At 38.6% G+C, this 21200-nt stretch overlaps 1 protein-coding gene across 2 annotated transcripts in view; it reads left to right on the top strand.

Annotated features, from left to right (window-relative positions):
• ITPR2 (inositol 1,4,5-trisphosphate receptor type 2) overlaps positions 1-21200 on the top strand; it is a 472588-nt gene that overhangs the window by 302056 nt on the left and 149332 nt on the right. For both annotated transcript variants that reach the window (XM_026502230.4, XM_044385596.3), the window contains 5 exons: positions 9074-9182; positions 9671-9858; positions 15978-16161; positions 16867-17123; positions 20209-20409. In XM_026502230.4, the coding sequence (XP_026358015.2) occupies positions 9074-9182; positions 9671-9858; positions 15978-16161; positions 16867-17123; positions 20209-20409 (939 nt within the window). The remainder of the gene's footprint in view (positions 1-9073; positions 9183-9670; positions 9859-15977; positions 16162-16866; positions 17124-20208; positions 20410-21200) is intronic.

Below are 21200 nucleotides of genomic sequence, written 5' to 3'. Positions count from 1 at the left end.
TGCGAAGTGGCACCTGTATATCAATCTTTACTAAATAGTTGTGGAGATATGACAGGAATCACAGCATGTGAGGATTTAAGACAGCATGCTCAATAGGACTTTTCCCATCACCCAGGAGGAAACCTCTCCCATTGTGCTTCATGTTGTTATTCAGATCAGAGTGGCTCTCTCATTTATTCCTGTCTCCTCCCACTCCTGCTTTATCCTCTAATTTTCTCTGGAACCTCCCATAGGCTGAGTCTGTGATTGAGCTATATATCTCACCATACCATCCCTCAGGGACACAGTCTTTGTAGAAACTTTGAAATGACCACTTGAAATTCCATTTTCCCCAGCCTTTGGTGTGAGAGCACGTGCTTACATTGTCAGCCTATTGATTCCATGTTTTCAGTAATAAACAGCACTCAGTAGGTTTCTACACTAAGTACCAGGGGATTATGGGCTTAACGTTAATGGTTGTGTGCACTGCCATTTGAGCGTGGTTTTATGACGTAGCGTTTATGATGTGTGAGTCCAGTAGTGGTGCTTCGGTAGGGAAATGGTATCCAAAGCTTGTCTGTTTCTTGCTTATTTACTCTTCTTTCAACTGTTTACATTCTGCAGATCAGATAAAGACTGCTTACTCAGAGCACTAAGCCCTGGGAAGCAGAAAAAAATCTGTTCTCCAGGACCACGGGGGAGGGATTGCATATGGTTTCAACCTCTGAATTTCAACAGACCTTGTATTTAAATTGTTGAGGTGTTTGAGTCTGTTGAGTTTGGTATCAGTCACTATGCTTCTTAGAAATCAAACACTGAGAGGCTTTTATTACACCCCAAAGAAAAGAAATAGTTTCCTTTACTCCTCACTGGTTACAGGGTGCAGACTCATCCCCAAACACAGCCTTTCCAGCAACCCTGTTTGTCTAGAAGCTAGGATATTTGATAAACCTGGAGTGATGGCTGAAGTCATTTTTATCTCCAGCACCATCATCAAACATTTAAATATCATGTACTGTTTAGATGTTTAAATTTCACAAATGGAATCAAATGGTCTGGTGAGGATTATTTATATTGAAAAACAGTGCCATGTGTCTCAACTCTACATATTTGGAACTTCTTTTAGCATGTGCTGCAGAATTGGTTTTTGTACCCCCATTCCCAGTTCCTGACACGTGGTAGAAATGTAATATGTCTTTACAATGAACACGAGAAAAGGGAAGGAAAGAAGATAGAAGTGGATTGTCACGGTGGTGTATGAATCATTTGTTTTAACATTTTCCAGTCTTTTTTTTTTTATAAGCCCCTTTACTAGAATTGTTGAGACATCCATATGTTTTTCAAGATTATAGTGATTGTGTTGTTATATTGATGAAGAGCATCTTGTGAATGTATGTAATAACTACTCCTCTCGAAGTTTGTGTTTTTCATCTTATGAAAGTGGGGAAAAAGCATCAGGGGAAGGAACTGGCTTTCACTCCTTGGGGTTAGTGACTAAGAAATTCGAACTGTTAGACAACTAGATTACAGGACATTGGCCACATTTTCCCAAAGGAGTTCCTTGAAGATGTAGTCGATTGTAATGATGGACCTAATGTAATTCCAATTAGGGTACAGCTGTTGCAATAATTTATTTGAAATTAAAAATGTACCTTTTTACCCCTGGGAATTCAAATGAGGAAAAATATCAAAGCAGACATGCTAGTATTAAACAAAAAGGTTAGGGAAACACCAATTAGGCTAAACCAAGCTTATGTTAAAATGAGACTATGTGGAGACTACAGGTACATACCAGAACCTACTTACAGGTCTTACCCAAGCTGATTAGTAACTAAGCATTAGTTTTTGAGGGAAAACCCTAAATTAAGCATCTCCAGTTTGCAGTTTTCATTACCTTTTGAATTTCTAATTGAGGATTTAGTTTTTTTAGGATTCTAGTGGTGGTTGTCATATTTTGATGGTGTCTTCATTATATTTTCCACAGTGGAAAAAGTACTATTTTATTGTGTCATTTTTCCAAGGGAAAGGGAACAAATGTGGAATCAGTACCTCAAATATCACGTCCTTGAACTTCTCATTCCTAATGCTATTAACTCCTATTAAGGCAAACAGGGTTGTGCTTTCTCAAAAATCAAAGAGAATCTTTAGTCCTTTCTCAGACTAATAAATTTTTGTTATTCTTTCTGTCCATGAAAAGCAATAATTTCTAAGCCTGATTTTTGATACATTGGAGTTGGTACAACAGGAAGTGGCCAGGAGAAAAACGGTCCTCCCAGATATTCACAAACTGTCAGCATGACTGCCCTGGCCACAGAAGATGTCTTTTTATGGAGATGTTTTGTTGTAATTTCAGAAGGTGGTTGTTAGTTATCTTGGCTCCATTACATTTAGCACATCTGGGATGTGTTCACATGAAGACATTGGCTAAAAGCTGTGTCTTGTGGCCTGGAATTGACTCTGATATTGAAAAGACTGGAAAGGACATTTCTTGCTAGTTGGCCTAATCCAGCAAGGGCACCTTCCATGGGAAGCCCAGTCAGGAATTCATTTTGGAATTGAAGAGTGAGTGTAGAAGTCAAACTTCTCAATGTTGTAGAATTCTTTTCAAACTGGCTCAGTGCGCTTTTAGTTCTTTCCCAAATTTCTGCCTTGACAATTATAGCTCTGAGATGATTATTTACAAGCCTGGCACCAGAATTTCTGCCAGCGATTCCACCATTAATTTATTGGAGTTAAAGGAATTTGTGGAAATGACTTGCATCTGAATTATCGCCACTGTAACCCATCACAGAGAATGCCGGCCACTAAGGATGCCCCAAGACAAGTTGGAGCACAGCACTTGCCTCGATCCCTCAAGTCAGAGCTCAATAGTTGACAAAAGCAATCAGTTCTGCTAAACTTGCCATGTAGCAATATCTGAAGTTTTCCAGTATTAAGCATAACTAAGACGAACAACAGAATCCTGTTTCATCCGTACTATTCTTTGTTCGTTTTTAGTGCCAAAGTTTGCCTTTGTTGGAAACTATGGAGCTTGAACCACGCTAAAATCCATCCAGTTTAGTTAGAGTTGTAAGGTCCATTTTATATAGTGACATGTACACAGATGAGCTCACAAAGATATAATTCCAAGGACTGATTAATAGTGGATAAATTAGGATTTTCAGGTAGTTTATCATTTATTATTTTTGCCATTTTCTTAGTGTATGTATATAGAAATATTTTCACTTATGTGGGAATGTTTGGTATAAAGTGAGAAAGTATGTACAAAAGCACTTTGTAAAGTGTCCACTATGTGTCATCTAGATAATATTAATGCTAGCAACAATAGCATCAACTCTGCATAACTTATGTAGCACCTGTTACGTGCTGGGAACTGTTCTAAGTACTTTACATATTTTTACCTATTTAGTCATCACAGAAACCCAAGGAGGATAGGTGTTATGCCTACTCGATTTGACGGTTGTGCAATTGAGGCCCAGGGTGGTGGAGTAACTTGCTTGAGATCCCCCAGTTAGTACGCAGCATAAAGGGGATTGTTACCCAGGCGGTGTGGCTCCAGAGTTAAGAACTGGAATAGAGGAAGTCTTTCCTTCTTTCTATGGCATTCTGAATACTACATAGTTAGAACATATATGCTTCTGGCAAGGCTGGAATTGGATGAGAAAAATAATTTTAAAAAATCAAATTGCTCATTTGATTTTGGTGTTTATAAATCTGATAAGCACCTATGATTTTATTTTATCTGTCCAAAGAGAATTTAGAAATAATAGCAAATTTGATGCTTATTTTAATTTGATGTGACATCCTTCTACTCAGTGGTTGGTTTTGAACAGCTTTATTCTTCCAGTAATATAAAGGGCATTTTTTAAAACAAGGGATAAAATGGAGCTCTCTATTGCTCCTTTTGAAAAGAAGACACACCATTGTTTTTATCTCTTGGCTGGGTCCTTGGAGTAATGTGGTTAAAAGTCTCCCTTACATAGGATAAAAAGGGAGCTAGTTCACAAGGACCCAGGGTTCCGCTCACAGTAGGTTCTCTTCCAGACGGTGACATGGACTTGTGCAATTTTAAGAAAAATAGACCTGAATTTTCATGTTTTTCAGCTTTATTTATTGTAGCTGGGCCAACTATCTCTTACAGGGTTTGAATGAGAAGCAATGCATTGGTCTGTAGAGGTAAGAAGTCTGATCAGTAGAACAAACTGAGCTACCCTTTGTAGAAATTTAGTACTTAAGTGAAGATGTTCTGACATTTTCCCTCCAACTTACAACTTCAACTCTGTGGTTGGGTCTAAAAGTTCTCTTAGAGCATCTCCTACTACCATAATAAGATACAAAGCAAAAGCCCATTTCACTCCAAATAAATGTTTTGTTTTTCCTCCCCTTTTGGAAGGATCATTTTTTGGCCCGATGAAATTAATTCAACTCAAAAGGCTTTCTCTTAAAAGAAAAAGAAAAGGCTTTTTTTTTCTTAGGTATTTTTTAGATTCTCTATTTCTTCCAAGACTGATCATTATCTTTACTCAGTATAGCACTATATGAAAAGTCTTGAAGGAAGAATACATGAAATAGGGAGCAATGGTAAATGTGTTCTAAACATTTAATTATCAGTAAATAAAAGTCACTATATGGATGAAGAACTCCGGACACTCTAAGTGTCTATTAAAATTCTTGGCACTGTGACATTTAGGACATACTTGTGCATAGGACAGCTTTGCTCTAATGATCATATGGTTAGTAGGGGAGATATGCATGTAAAGACTCTTCGAAGTCAACTATTTTCTTTTAAGTGCTTCCATAGGACCTAATATATGTGCCTATTATAGAACTGACCTTATTGTTAACACTTTGAGGGGTGGGTTAGATCTTATTCACTTGGAATAGTGCCTAAGACACAGTGAGTACTTAATAAATATTTGTAGAATGAAGAGGGAGGGGATAGGACATGTCCATAAGTAATACAGAAGGAAAGCTTTTCAGGCAGAGAATAGGATAGGTGAGCAAAGCAGAAAGACAGAAACTGTGGTTGAGAAATCATCACATAGTTGTATTTGGTTAAAATATGTGTGAAGGCACTATCGGAAGCTGCAGTTGAAAAGATAGAATAGGTAGGGTTTCACCAATCATTGTCAAGATGGGGGTTAGTAGATGAGCCCTTAGGTTTGCGGGCTTAAACAATTAAGATGGTTCTGATCTTCTTAAAATAAATTAAAATTGAAAGGAAAATAGGTTTAAGAAAGAAGGACTATTAGTGATGTTGAACATCTTTTCATTTGTCTGTTGGCCATCTGTATTTCTTCTTTGGAAAAATTGTCTGTTTAGGTCCTCTGCCCATTTTTTAATTTGTTTGTTTGTTTGTTTGTTTTGGGGTTGAGTTGTATAAGTTCTTTATAGAGTTTGAATATTAACCCTTTATTGGATATATCTTTTGCAAATATGCTCTCCCAATCAGTGGTTTGCCTTTTTGTTTTGTTGATGGTTTCCTTTGCTGTGCAAGAGCCTTTTCTTCTGCAGTAGTCCCAATAGTTGATTTCACTTTTGTTTCTCTTGCCTGAGGAGACATATCTAGAAAAATGTTTCTATGGCCAATGTCAAAGGAATTGCTGCTTATGTTTTTTTCTAGGAGTGTTATGGTTTCAGGTCTTACATTTAGAACTTTAATCTGTTTTGAGTTTATTTTTGTATATGGCATAAGAAGGTGATCCAGTTTCATTCTTTTACATGTAACTGTTCAGTTTTCTCAGCACCATTTGTTGAAGAGACTGTCTTCTACCCATTGCATATTCTTGCCCCCTTTGTCATAGATTAATTGACCATATAAGTATGGTTTCATTTCTGGACTCTCTATCCTGTTCTATTGATGTATGTGTCTGTTTGGGGCCAGTACCATACCATTTTGATTACTACAGCTTTGTAGTATAACTTGAAATCTGAAATTATGATACCTTCAGCTTTGTTCTCCTTTCTCAAGATTGCTTTGGCTATTTGGGGTCTTTTGTGGTTCTATACAAATTTTAGGATTATTTGTTTTAGTTCTGTGAAAAATGTTGATATTTTGATAGGAATTGCATTAAATCTGTAGATTGCACTATTCATCAGGGAAATGCAAATTAAAACCACAATAAGATATCACTTTACACTTGTCAGAATGGCTAAATTCAAAAACACAGGAAATAACTAGTGTTGGCAAGAATGTGGAGAAAAAGGAATTCTTGTGCACTGTTGGTAGAAATGCAAGTTGGTGTAGCCACTGTGGAAAACAGTATGGCGGTTCCTCAAAAAATAAAAGGAAAATTATCATATGATCCGGTAATTGCAGTAGTGGGTACTTACCCAAAGAAAACAAAAACACTAATTCAGAAGATACATGCACCCCTATGTTTATTGTAGCATTATTTGCAACAGCCAAGATAGGGAATACATACATATATATACATATATATATATATAATGAAATATTACTAAGCCATAAAATAGAATGAGATCATGCCATTTGAACAACATGGCTGGACCTAGAAGGTATAATGCTAAGTGAAATAAGTCAGTCAGAGAAAACAAATACCATGTGATTTCACTCATATCTAGAATTTAAGAAACAAAACAAATGAACAAACAAAGGAAAACGAGACAAACAAAGAAACAGACTCTTAAATACAGAGAACAAACTTGTGGTTGCCAGAGGGGAGGTGAGTGGGGAGACGGGTGGAATAGCTGAAGGGGATTAAGAGTACACTTATGTAGATAAGCACTGAGTAATGTATACAATTGTTGAATCCCCTATATTGTACCCCTGAAACTAATATAACACTGTCTGTTAATTATACTTCAAGAAAAAGAGAAAAAAAATAGAGGAGACCATTCCATTTTGAAAAATCGAGTTTGAGTTGCCAATAGAATCTCCAGATGAAGATAAGGAAATCTAAGTGGAAACAGGATGAGAAGCTTAGGAGAGCCAGGTTGAGCCGGAGGAAAGACATTTGGCAGTCAGACTGCCGAAGGGGTTGTGCAACCAGGGATCAGATAAAATTGCTGACGGGGAGAGGGAAGATGAGGAGAGCAGCACAACAAGAGAACTGAGGATAAAACCTCAGGGCTTGAGAGGGAAGTATGACCAGAGCGTGAGAGAGAGAGAAGGAGCAGTGAGGCCACATGTCACAGCATCACGCCACCAGGAGTTGTGCCTGGGGAGGGGTGTGAAGCACGGTTCAGGGCGCAGTCAAGCACTGAGTGAGGGTCTTGCTCTACCACCTGTTCGCTGAATGATCCACGCCCAGTTACCTGAGCTCTTGGGCTCCAGTGTCCTTACCCGCAATATAGGACTAACACCTCAGTAGTTGCTGTGTTAGTTTTTAAAAGTATTCTTTAGGGGCGCCTGGGCGGCTCAGTTGATTAAGCATCTGCCTTTGGCTCAGGTCATGATCCCAGGGTCCTGGGATCCTGTCCTGCATCTGGCTCCCTGCTCAGCGGGGAGTCTGCTTCTCCCTTTCCCTCTGCCCCTCCCCCCTGCTCATGCTCTCTCTCTCTCTCTCTCTCTCTCTCTCTCGCTTGTGCGCGCTCTCTCTCTCAAATAAATAAATAAAATCTTTTTTAAAAAGTATTCTTTAAATAATGCCTTAAAATCACTCTTGTGAAATAAGAACCAATAAAACCAATAAAATGGAAGATTTGGAGTTATCTGGATTTCTTATAGCAACATATAGTATTTTAAAAATGTCTTGTGACCAGTATAAGATTGAGGACTTAGGAATTTTTTAATTACATGTTTTATAAAGGAATACACTGTCTTTTGTCCATCATCTTCTGAATAAAGCCCTTGGAATTTAAATATAATTTCACTGTCTTATCAAGTGTAATTTTTGGAGCACTGACTGTATACCCACCACTTTCCTAGCTCTTTTTACTAAGCTCCTTTAAGTAGGGCTTTGGGTTTCTAATTCTTAGGGTGTTTATTAAGCCGTGTTTTCTTTAGGCGTCACTAATATTCTTTTTTTAAATTAACATATAGCGTATTAGTAGTTTCAGAGTAGAGTTCAGTGCTTCATCAGTTGCATAGAACACCCAGTGCTCATTACATTGCATGCCCTTCTTAATGTCCATCACCCAGTTACCCCATCCCCCCACCTCCCTCCCCTCCAGCAACCCTCCGTTTTTTCCCTAAGGTTAAGAGTCTCTTTTGTTTCGTCTCCCTCTCTGGTTTTGTCTTATTTTATTTTACCCTCCCTTCCCCTATGATCCTCTGTTTTGTTTCTTAAATTTCACATATGAGTGAAATCATATGATACTTGTCTTTGTCTGACTGACTTATTTCGCTTAGTATAATACCCTCTAGTTCCATCCACCTCGTTGCAAGTGGTAAGATTTCATTTTTTTGGTGTCTGAGTAATACACCACATCTTCTTTATCCATTCATCTGTTGATGGACATCTGGGCTCTTTCTGTAGTTTGGATGTTGTGGACATTGCTGCTATAAACATTGGGGTGCAGGTGCCCCTTTGGATCTCTATGTTTGCATCTTTTGGGTAAATACCTAGTACTGCAATTGCTGGGTCGTATGTAGCTCTTTTTTTAACTTCTTGAGGACCCTCCATACTGTTTTCCAGAGTGGCTGTACCAGCTTGCATTCCCACCAGCAGTGTAAGAGGGTTCCCTTTTCTCCTCATCCTCGCCAACGTTTGTTGTTTTCTGACTTGTTAATTTTAACCATCCTGACTGGTGCGAGGTGGTCTCTCATTGTAGTTTTGGTCTTTATTTCCCTGGGCATCACTAATATTCTTAACAACACTAAGACCCTCAGCTTTCAAGGCAATCTTAAATTTATAGTACATAAGTTTTCCTAGTACAATCTATTGTGATTTCCCCAGTACATTTTGTTGAAAATACTATACTTTATTTCTGGGAGAAGCAAAATCATTATTATTTTCTTGGGAAACATTTGCAAATTTCTGTCTCAGAAAATATTATGCTGTATAAAAATTTTTCCGTGTCTCGCCATCATTGATAAAATGCATTTTAAGTGGCATTTTAATGTACTGATACTTTCCCTTTTCATTAAGAAAAAACAATAAGAAACACCTTTTCTTATCCTTTGTATTAGGGTAACACATTAAGAAAAATACTCCTGAATCGCTACTTTAAAGGAGACTATGGAGTCGGGATGAACGGACACCTGTCTGGAACCTACTGCAAATCTGCACAAGGGGGTGGTAAGACTGATCATTTTCTCATCATTCTGGGCTTCTGGTCACATGTCTTCACACTGGTGTTACGCTAGCATTTTACTTAAAATAGAACAAATACAAAAAATTCACTCAAAAAGCACTATTAAAAACCATTGTACAAAATTTTGCATTCATAGCACAACTGATTTGAACATCTAATTTTGCTCTTTGACTCCGGAAAATAGTAAACTATGTCATAATTTCTTAATATGTAAATTAAGGACAAAAATAAAGCTAGTTTTCTTTTTCTAAGGTATTTATTATTAAGAAAAAATACTTAATTACAGGTGTCATACATTGAATAGAAAGCTATGTTTTTACAAACTTTTGACATTTTTTTAAACCCTAGCTTCTATGATATTTAATGCTGAAGGGAAAAATTCCAATGATAAATAATATCCTAAGATCTAAGAATTTTATGTGCTAATAATGTCTGTAATTAAGATTTACTTATTTCATTGTCCTAATCACAGGGAGCTTTTCTGGACAAGATTCGGATAAGATGGGGATATCAATGTCAGATATTCAGTGTCTACTGGATAAAGAAGGTGCATCAGAACTTGTCATTGATGTTATAGTGAACACCAAAAATGACAGAATTTTTTCAGAAGGCATTTTACTTGGCATTGCCTTGCTCGAGGGAGGAAATACACAGACTCAGGTACCTCTTTATCATGATGAGCAATATGTTGGTTATTTGTGTTTCTTATTTACTTGTCATAGAAACCAAGGAAAGTAATGTCTTTTTCTCTTCGCTTCTCATGACTGTCTTAAAAAAAAAACAAAAAACCAACAACCTTGTATCCCATTTTCCTTATAAATTTATTTGATTTACTGTAGAAAATACAGACCTTCACAAATTATTCAGTGAAGCAGAACATTCCTTAGCAGCTTCCTCTCTGACATTATACCAGAAATTCTGATTTGTTTAGGGAAATTTCAGGCCTACTTTCAGCAGATAAAAACAACGTTTTGACTCATCTAAGACTTAAATGTAAAAATAAATAAATACATAAACGCCTCACACCATCTCTGGCATTATAACCGGTTTCAATACCACCCCTCCCAGCACAGCTCCTCCCATTTACTTTTTTTAGACACTTGGAAGGGCACTTTTACTTGATGCCCAAATCTCCCAGTGCTTATTACCCTGATGCCTCTGAGTAAGTGAATTTTCACTGGTCCGGGAAGAGAAGAACCATTTCATTTGTTCTTTCAGCTCAGGAGTGAGTTGAAAGCGGCCATTCATCTATTCTGCACTCAGGCATCATCACACCCCCATTTCCAGAAGGCACACATTTCACTTTGAAACTCTTACCAAGTGCTCTGGGCTCCACCACTCCAAGGGCAGAACACCTGGGGGGGGGGGCAGGGGCCTGAGAGCAGAGTTGGGGAGTATTCTCAGAGAACACGCATCTTCCTCCCAGTCCCAACACTCGCTCACCTGCTCTTTCTGCGTTTGTCTTGGTTGGAGAAGGAAACTATCCTTACAACTAATTGGAAATTTCAGAATCCACTTCTCCTATTCAGGGCAAATGGAAGCCACATCTAATTGAAAACTAGGATAGTTCCTTTATTAATCCAACAAAGGCAATGAAAAACAGGAGTTTCGCTATATCCAACGGCAGGTAGTTTTAGGAAGAAAGGCCTCATGCACAGCAGATGTCACAGTGACCAGAAAACAAACCCAAACACTGATACTGCTTAATTGAAAAACATCTTGACAATTCTGGTGGTATTGAAGCTGCAACACAGATTCCTCTGAGGGAAGTTGGGGAAGTGGGTGGTGGAGGGATTTGTGTGGGTTTTCTTGGAAAGGGTCTTGTCTTCTACAACCAGATATTCAGTTGGGACTTTCTAAAGAAATTGTCTAGGCAACTACATAATGTGAGATATAGATTGTCCAGACAGTAGTGAAGGCTTTTTTTGTTTTTAATCTCTAGATAGAAGCAATCCTTGCAGTTAAAGTGCCTTCCAGATTCCTGTTACTGGACCACAGAGGGTCATCCAATGAGATCATCTTGGACCCTACCTACATATTTACATTCATTTATGTCCCCATATTGCTGCAGAATAAGCCAGCTTCTGCCAGAAAGTGCCTGTTCCACTTTCAAACTCCTGACAAGGTCCCTGCAGCTCTTTAGAGCCCAAATACCTCTCAGTACTTTTTCATATGATGTTTCTGTGGTAGTTGCCACTGTTGATTTTTATTTGTTTTTGAAACCTTTTCTTTCTTTTTTTGTTTTTTTTTTTAATTATTATGTTCAGTTAGCCCACATATAGTACATCGTTAGTTTTTGACGTAGTGTTCAAGGATTCATCAGTTGCGTGTAACAGCCAGTGTTCATCACCACATGTGCCCTTCTTAATACCCATCACCTAGTTACCCCATCCTCCCACCCCTCTCCCTTCGGTAATCCTCAGTTTGTTTCCCAGAGTCCAGAGTCTCTCATGGTTTGTCTCCCTCTCTGATTTTCAACTTAGGTCTTGGGACACCACTCTCCTCTCGTTTTACCTCCTGCCACTTCTTCTTAGTCTTCTGTGAAAGCTCCTCTTGATCTGCTTAACTCTTGAATCCTGACATCTCTCAACGTTTCTTTGGGCTCTCCTCTGTTTAGTTTGCTTGTTCCCACAGCCTGACCTCATTCATTTCTGCATCTTTAACTTCCATTCAATGCTGATGATTCTCTACTCACTCGATGCACTTCTAGACTCCACATCCAGTTGTCTTCCAGAATGTTTCATGGAATGTCCCACTAGTACCTTAAACTCAACGTGTCTCGGACTGAATCCACTGTTGTTCTCCATCCACCCACTCCTTCTAATACTTAGCCTCCCTCAGTGATTGGCAGTCCATCCACACAGATGTCTGGCCAGAAGCTTAAAGCCCACCTTGACCTCAGCTAACTCACCCTCACTCCCTTCCTGAGCATCTCATTGAAGGCCAGCCTCTGATGATTCTGCCCTGCTAACATCTATCATATCCACATTCTGCTTTCAGTCTCTGCATAGCCAGCCCTCATTACCCAGGCTTCTTATCTTTTCTGGGCCACAAGGTCTTCCAGGAGGTATCCCTGATCCCAGTTTTGCGCTTTTCCAAATTGTTCTCTACTTTGCATGCAAAGGTATCTTTCCAAAAAACCACGTTATTCTCCTGCTTAAAGTCAGTCACTTGCCCTATAAAGGCAGAAACTCCCTAACGCAGTCCATAAGATCCTTCATGATTTCCTCTCTTCACATTTTCCTTTCTTTTTCCACCTCCTCCCTCCTCCATCCTCTTTCCTGTGCATCAGCTATACTGAGCTCTTCGTAGTTCCTCATACGTGTCGTGTTATTTCTCACATTGCTTTCTCCTCTAGGAGGACCTGACTCATGAACTTCTCTTGGAAGCCTTTTCCGATCCCATGTCCCACTAGACAGAGTTGTCCACTAATTCCTGCATGCCCCTGCTGTATCCTGCAGATGTCTTCAGTGGCCTTTCTGCCACTTGATTGTGCCTTTTCATGGGTGTATCAGGCTCTGTCTAGCAAAGTATGAATCCTTAACAATTGAGACCACGTGCTGTTCATCTTTGCGTCCCTTGTTTATGACACCATGTTTGGCCCAATAAATGTTGAGGAGTGATGGTTGTATGAATGAATGGTTTGAATCAGATTCTGCTCCCTTCACAAAGTCTTCCCCATCTGGCTCGAGCCTTGACAACCACTCCTTTTTCTGAGCTCCCATAACATTTGTTTCTTTAATATCCATTTGGCCCTCTGCCTATGCTATTTTGTTTTGTTGTTATTTGAACGACATTTTGCCTCTCCAATTAAATTTCATCTTTCTCAAAGTAGATCATGTCCTATTTCTTCTAGCTACAGTGCTTTGTCACCATTCAGCAAATATTTTCTGATGAAATAGCATTAAATTATTTTTGTTTATGAAAGCCTTTTTTGAAGATGGGTTATAACAATGTCATTTACTAGCCAGCCCCTATTTCGGTTTGTCAGTTTTCTACATCACTGTATAACCCAAATAGCGGCTATGTGCTCCTGTCTCTAAAAGGTCTCACTGAGGTCAGCTTGAATCCTATTTCTTGCCCTTGGGCAGTCTAAAACGCACTCCTCCCCGAGACTCCTGCCAGTCCCAGGGGTGGGGAGGGGGGCAGCACGGGGTTACATTCTCACAGTGCCCTTAGGCACTAATGCTTGACAGCCCACCTTTCTAGCTACGTAAGCCAATTTATATATGTAATATACATTATTAAAGATTGGTTGAAGGGGAGCAGAAGGGAGATACTTCTGTTATCATTTCAAACTGAATGCTAATAATAACACTAATAAAAGTAATGCCTGCTAAATACCAGGCACTGTTTTTCGTGCTTTCCATGTACTGACTTGGTTAATTCTCACAACAACTGATGAGGTAACATATGTTATCTCATCTTACCAAAGAAGGAGATAGATAGTCTAAGCTCCTTACCGAGCTCACATGGCTAGTTACAGATAGAGTTAGGACTCAGACCCATGCAGTCTGGCTCCAGGGTCCGTGCTCTTAACCACTCTAAACATCTCCTTTCTGAAATAACCTTCTTCCTGACCCTGGGAAATTTCGCGTGCTGATTCACCCTGCATCCGTGCACTAGGCTTACACCATCTCTCCAGTTCCTCCCTTCATTTTCCTTCTCTGCCTTCCCTCTTCTGGGCTCCCCCATCCTTCTTGGGGGAAAGTCCTTCCTCTGTCACACAGATCTGGTGACCCATTAGCCTTGGTTCCTGAAAAAACCTCAGAGTTTCCCTTTATACTCTGAAGCTTATGGAAGTAGTTTTCTAATCAAAAACTGTATCTTTCACGAGAGAAATCCTTATGCTGCCTGTTGAGATTATATACACACATATATAAAACATGCTTTTTATCTTTATTAAAGTCATACTGTTCAGCTTTGTAGTGCCCCAGTTTTAAAAAGGTGGAGTCTGTGTAAGTAGCCTGTTATTTTGAGCTTAAGAGGTTATTTTAATAAATTTAATGATTTAGAGTCAGAGAATCTAGATTTAAATCCTAGCTTTACCACCTACTACTTATGTAATATTGGGCAAGTCATTTACTTTACTAAACTTTATCTTAATTGATCTGTAAAATGGAAATAAGAATACTTATTATTTATCACTCAGTTGTACTGAAAGTATCAATGAGATAATGTATTTCAAGGAACTAAATAAATCATAAAACTTTGTTTTAATAGAGCCACAAAGTTCCTGTAACTTCCTCATTAATATATTGGAACCTCCTTTCACCTTCTAACCTGATTATATTGGAAATATTAGGGTATAAGCATCAGCTTAATTTGTGGGACTGGAGAGGTCTGTAAGTGCTGTGTTTATCCTTTGAATTAACAGAAACAGCTTCACTGTTTCACTGTAGTTGCTATGGTTACTGTGGCTTTTTGCCCTGCTTTCTTGAGGGGTTGCTAGCCTTCTGCTTAGAGCTTCCCCTTGTAGGTATGAAGCCGACTCCTAGGCTTCATAAATTGCTCTGTACGCACACATTGCCCATATTGAAAATTGCAGGACAGGCATCCATTTCAAGACCTGATGTCATTAGAGTCTTATCTGAAAGTCCCAGGACCTGTGGGTCATGGTTCCTGGCATTCTTTTAGGATAGCCTATGTACGGGAGCCAAACTCACCAAACTTGTCTGTTTATATTTATTGGGTTATGGTTCAATTGTACTTGATCTGGGAGTCATTGGTTTTCGTATGTTTTCTTCACACTGTCTCTCATCAAGGTTATATAACTGTCTTTTAATCAGTACAGTTACTAGAATTATTTTTATTAATTTTTTTACTTTATTTCTCTTGTATATATTGTGCCTATTCCATGATTTTCATATTAGTAACAGACAATTTCCCCACCCAGGATACACTTCTCTGGAGTGTATCACCTTTCCCATCTCCTACCTCTTCTGGATACTTCCATAAGTCACTAAGCAGACAGTGATTAGGCAGATACTTTCAAGGTTCAGTATTTCTACCACTCACTATGATATATTTTATCATCATTTTGCTGTTGAATCCTTTCTACATCATTATTCACTCCTACAGCAGAATCCGTTTTATACATTTTATGGCAGGCTTGTCCTAGACCCCATGCAAAGCAATGTAGCTAATGAAGTACCAAAAAAACTTAGTGCCTATCTATCAGTGGGTTCCTGTGAGTGAGGCTGCCATGGTAACACATTCTAAATTAAATGTACTGTAATTTAGATAAAGAGAAAAATAACTCCTTGTAACTCTGTGTAAACTCACATTTACACAGGATGATCATTGGGTTAGTGGCTGTTTTCCACTCTAGGTGACAAACTCAGGAGGGCGGGGATTGTGGTGGCTTTTCCTTTTCGTTCTATCCCTAGTAGCTGACGGGGCCTGGCACATTGCAGGCACTCAATAAATATGTGCTGAATCAAGAATGAGTTTATAGTAATATAAAAAATCAAGGGGCTCTTTGCATACAACTTCTTACAGTGCCCTTGTAAATTTTTAAAATAAAATCATCAGTAAGGATGAATGCAATAACAGGAAAATATATTGGATTTTAGCGGAAAGTGCTAAGCAAATACAAGCTATTATGAGTATATGCTAAATAGTACAGGAGACTGGTAAAAAGCTGCTAATTTATGAAATAATAATGGGCAGCGCATTAAATGTGTGCTTTTATCCATGATGTTTATGTTTATTTCAAGCACACAAGCATTATTTTTCTCCTGTTAGGCATTAATATCTTAAAATACGTTTTCTTGCAGTATTCCTTCTATCAGCAGTTGCATGAACAAAAAAAGTCAGAAAAATTCTTCAAAGTTCTGTATGACCGAATGAAGGCTGCTCAGAAAGAGATAAGATCAACAGTGACAGTTAATACCATAGACTTAGGGAACAAAAAAAGGGATGATGACAATGAATTGATGACGTCTGGTCCACGAATGAGAGGTAAAGAAATATTTCAGTACTTGGGGGAAGAGAGAACAGAAGGTCACACAACTTTTAAGTCTCACTGATCTTTGTTATCTCACTTACCTTAGTCTCATTATCCCAACTGTGGTTCTGTGTACGGAGCTCCATTCTTAAATTGTTATGGCCATGGGGCTGACCCTGAAACGGCTGTGCAGGACCAAACTCAAACAAGGCATTATCAGTGCAAAGCAACTAGTGACGTGAGACTATTTGGCTTCATTGTGGAATGCACGGTAAAGAGCCAATTGCCCAAACCTTTGGAGTGTTCGTGAAGTCCAGACTTTAAGAACAGAAATTACAGCACCATACCCTAATGAAAGATTCTTGGTATTTGGAAGAACAGAGTCATTGGCAAAGTATATACAAATCATATAAACATTAAGGTTTTGAAGTTTGCCCTGTTTTTCCCACCTTCTTGTATTCAAGAATTCTCATACTTTATATTTATCGGAAAGGCATGAGCCCTTCTAAAATTGGCGAAGCATTAAGATCTTTTTTTTAAATGTCCTGTGCAATTGTAATATTTTAGTTGCTCCTTCAGATTGTTTTGGAGAAATTGTTGCACCTCGTGTCAAATGATTTTTAATTCAATTCTTAGAGAATTTGAGTAATTGGTTGTCTTGTTTTTTAGTTAGCAAAAGGAAGTTAATTCAGAAATATAAGAGTGCTGTTTTATTTCAGTAAGAGATTCATCATTACTTTTGAAAGAGGGAATGAAAGGGCAATTAACAGAAGCTTCTTCGGCGACGTCCAAAGCATACTGTGCCTACCGAAGGGAAATGGATCCAGAAATAGACATCATGTGTGCGGGATCGGAAGTGGGAAACGCTGAGGAAAAGTCTGCGGAGGAAGTAACGATGAGTCCTGCGATTGCCATCATGCAGCCCATACTGAGGTTTCTTCAGTTGCTCTGTGAGAATCACAACAGGGAACTGCAGGTATTTGTTCTACTTTGTGTAAAAGCTGAGAAGACAGCCTATGATTGTAGGTAACTAAATCCAAATAAAACTAGGGATGGAGGATGGGATAGGCCGGTGATGGGTAGTAAGGAGGGCATGTATTGCATGGTGCACTGGGTGCTATACGCAACTAATGAATCATCGAACTTTACATCGGAAACCGGGGATGTACTGTATGGTGACTAACATAATATAATAAAAATATTATTATGAAAAAAAAAACTAGTGTGTAGTTTTAGAGAGATAATCAATAAAACCAATAGTGTTCTTCTGAGTTGGGAAGAAACATTTGCATCTAAGTGAAGAAAAATGAAGGGAAAATTCCTTTATGCATGAAAAAATCAGGCTCATATATTATCGTCCTTCGCATCCACAGCTCACATCTTTTTAGCCTCGGTTAGCATCATCTAATCCTAGTATTTTGGTATTTGTTGAGGAAGGTCACATTTGCCTCATCTATACCTTTTTCATAGTCTTTTTTTTTTTAATGATTTGTTTGTTTATTTCTTAGAAGGAGGGGGACAGGGGCAGAGGGAGAGAGAGAGAATTTCAAGCAGACTCTCTGCTAAGCACGGAGCCCAACTCAGGGCTCGATCTTAAGACCCTGAGATCATGACCTGAGCCGAAAGCAAGAGTCAGATGCTTAATTAACTGAGCCACGCAGGCATCCCTGCCTTTCATGGTTTTATAGATACTGGGGCTTTCATCATTTCCAACTCAATTCATATATCTTGAGTGAGGATACAGACTATATTTGTATGCCTTCATTAGAAACAGTTAATATAGAAGAGGATTTTTTAGGACAGTAGATGTTGATACCTTTGTAGATGAATATAGTCCTGGTGTTACATCTTCTTTGGGACATTTTTCTTTGTCAAGTGGACAGACTGAGGGGCACCTAGGAATTTTGGCCTTTTGTTTTTTGCATTATTTGTGCCCTGCTTATGTCACATGGCGTAACTACACGAACGGTGAAATCGTCTCTAAGAGCACATATTCAGGACTAGGGAGAGCAGAGTTTGAAGCTGTGTTCTCTAGTGAGAGCCTAGAGTGGAGGTGTTCTGAACTGGTAAGAGATGGTAGATTCACACAAATTGAATTAAATATCCTCTAAGGAGAGGAGAAGCTCAGGAAGTCATGACTGGTAGAAACTGTGAGTCTTGTGGGCCACCCCACCACAATGTGAGAGGGCTGCTGCCGAGCTATGGTAGGCAAAGGCCAAAAGTATTACCTCCAGAGGGAGGTGCTGGGATGCGCCTACATGCTTGTCCTGATTCATTTGGTCTGTCCATGTAGGAGAGAGAGAGATAGTATCTGATCAAATATTTTTCTAATAGGAGTGTGGGATCAAGCAATTTGGAAAATGCTCTTACAAAATAGTTTTGGGGCACTCGGGTGTCTCAGTTAAGTGGCCAACTCTTAGTTGCAGCTGGGGTGGTGATCTTAGGGTCTTGAGATCAAACCCCACATCGGGCTCTGTAGTCAACAGGGAGTCTGCTTGATAGTCTTTCCCCTTCCTCCCCTTCCCCCTCTGCTCCTCCCCTCCACTTGCAGGCTGTCCCTCTCTCTCTTGAATAAATAAATAAAATCTTTAACATAGTTTTGTTTTAATAGAATAGATGGTAGAATTATTCACAATAGCTAGTATGTGGAAGCAACCCAGTGTCCACTGACAGATGGGTATACAAAATGTGGTGTATGCGTATAATGGAATATTAGTCAGCCTCACAAAGGGAGGAAATTATGACATGTGCTACAGCATGTATGGTCCTTGAGACATTATGCCTCAAGTGAAATGAGTTAGTCACAAAAAGACAAATACTGCGTGATTCTATTTATAGGACGTACTTAGAGTAGTCAAAATGAGAGAGACAAAGTAGAGTAGTGGTTGCCAGGGGGAGGGAGGAGGGACGAATGAGGAGTTGTTAATAGGTACAGAGTTTTAGTTTTACAAGATGAAAAGAGTTCTAGAATTGGACGATGGTGATGGTAGCTCAACATTATGAATATATTTAATACCACTAAACTGTACACTTAAAGATGTTTAAGATAGTAAATTTTATGCCATAATAAAAAACTGGGAAGAAATCACACACAAAAACTAAAAAAAAAAAAAAAAAATTGTGGAAATTCAAATAAGTAAATTAAGTAATAAATTAAATTAATAAAAATAAGTAATAAGTAAAAATAAAAGTTTCCCTCTCTGCTTACCTTTCACTAGGTTTACTCCTCCAAAGAAATTACTGTTAACAGGTTGTACTTCCTTCCAGGGATTTTTATGCATATAGAAGCAAATTGATCTGTACATGTAAACTCTTTTTAAAAAACGCAGATTATGTAATGTTCCTCAAGTTACTTTTCATTTAGTTATACACCGTAGTACTAGATTTTGTTTATATCAGTACATATTGAAGTACCGCATTTTTATAGCTTTGCAATATTCCAGTGTTCGGGTGTACTATTACTTGTTAAATCAGTCGCATTATGATAGCTATGGTATGGTTTCCAGTTTTTGCTATTATAAGCAGTGTGCAGTGAACCTTTTTGTAGTCGTGTGTGTGCATTGTATAGATAGATAGATAGATGTTATATATATATTATATGTAATAGGTAGTGTAACTGTATGTTAACTGACTATTTCAATAGGTGCTTCTAAGTTGCCCTCCATAATGGTTGTTTCGTTTACTGTTTGAAGCTGCACTATTTATAAGGGGTCATTTACTTAAAAATTGCTTCTTTCCCTGATGAACTTCTTTCTAGTTTCTTGTTTCCTTCTCCTTTTTCTACTACTTTTTTTTTTTGCCTTCTCCAGATAGTTATAAGATAATGACATTGTTATGAACTATACTGATAAATTTAGATTCTTGAGGAAAGAACTTAAGACTTTTTTCTTAAACCTAGGGGAGCTTTAATAAATGTGAACACTCTCTTAGAAAGAGCAATTCCATTCCACATTGCCATGGGGATATTTTTGAGTCAGAAAAACACACATAGTGAGAGAGCTGAAAGCAATTAGCACAATGATTTCTTTTAACTCCTCAGGTATATTTTGTTTTGCCTTCAGAACTTCTTGAGGAATCAAAACAACAAAACAAATTATAACCTGGTCTGTGAGACCCTTCAGTTCTTGGACTGCATTTGTGGAAGTACCACGGGTGGCCTGGGCCTGTTGGGTCTCTACATCAACGAGAAGAATGTAGTGCTGGTCAACCAGACTCTGGAGAGCTTGACGGAGTATTGCCAGGGCCCATGCCATGAAAATCAGGTAACCGTGAAAGCAGTTCTTCACGCAGAAGTATTCATGACTAATTAGCAAAAGGATCACACTGGTGAAGGAGCCAAGCTTTGTCTACATGTAAAAGATCTTTCTTCTTGCTTTGCCAGATATTTTTACTTTTCTCACGAAACTTACAAAGACTGAATTCTAGACTAGCAAATACTATGCCCTATTTTTATTTAATTTCATCATAAAAGAAAATTCCCATGAAAATGTTCCAGATAAAAATCAGACCTACCGAAAAGAGTGAAATGTGTTTCTTCACCGTTGCTCAGTTTTCATCTTTAGCGACTCTTTCCCAGGATTTGTGGAATACACTCCCTTTGGCTTCTACCACTCCACTGCAGTGTGTAGTATCCGTTATCTCCTTTATACTCACAGTAAGCTTATGACAATTATGAAATAGGTCTTATTGTTCCCATGTTGTGGACGAATAGGTTCTGACTCAGAGATCAACTGATGTTCCGTGGTCTCGGAGTGACACAATCAGTATGTTGTAGAGCCATTCTTAAAACTCAGGACTTTCGATGGGGTCTAAATAGAGTGCTCTTTTGACTGCATTACATTTTCAAGGGTAAAATTTCACCTCTCTCTTCCAGAAGGTTTGCCTGATTCCATTTTCTCAGATATCAAGGACACATTGTGGGCATAGAAGACAGGACACTTGAGCTAGTAAAGAGAGGGGAGTCACCCTAGAGTTTATTAATTGACTGTTCACATCCACTTAAGTGTTACAGGGCTATCATTGCAAGCATGGATTCAGCCTGGAAGAAAGAGTT

The sequence above is a fragment of the Ursus arctos genome, unplaced genomic scaffold (genome assembly GCF_023065955.2).
Source record: "Ursus arctos isolate Adak ecotype North America unplaced genomic scaffold, UrsArc2.0 scaffold_26, whole genome shotgun sequence".
Classification (NCBI taxonomy): domain Eukaryota; kingdom Metazoa; phylum Chordata; class Mammalia; order Carnivora; family Ursidae; genus Ursus; species Ursus arctos.
Note: the sequence above shows the minus strand (reverse complement) of the source record. Positions and strands in the feature narration are given on the sequence as shown.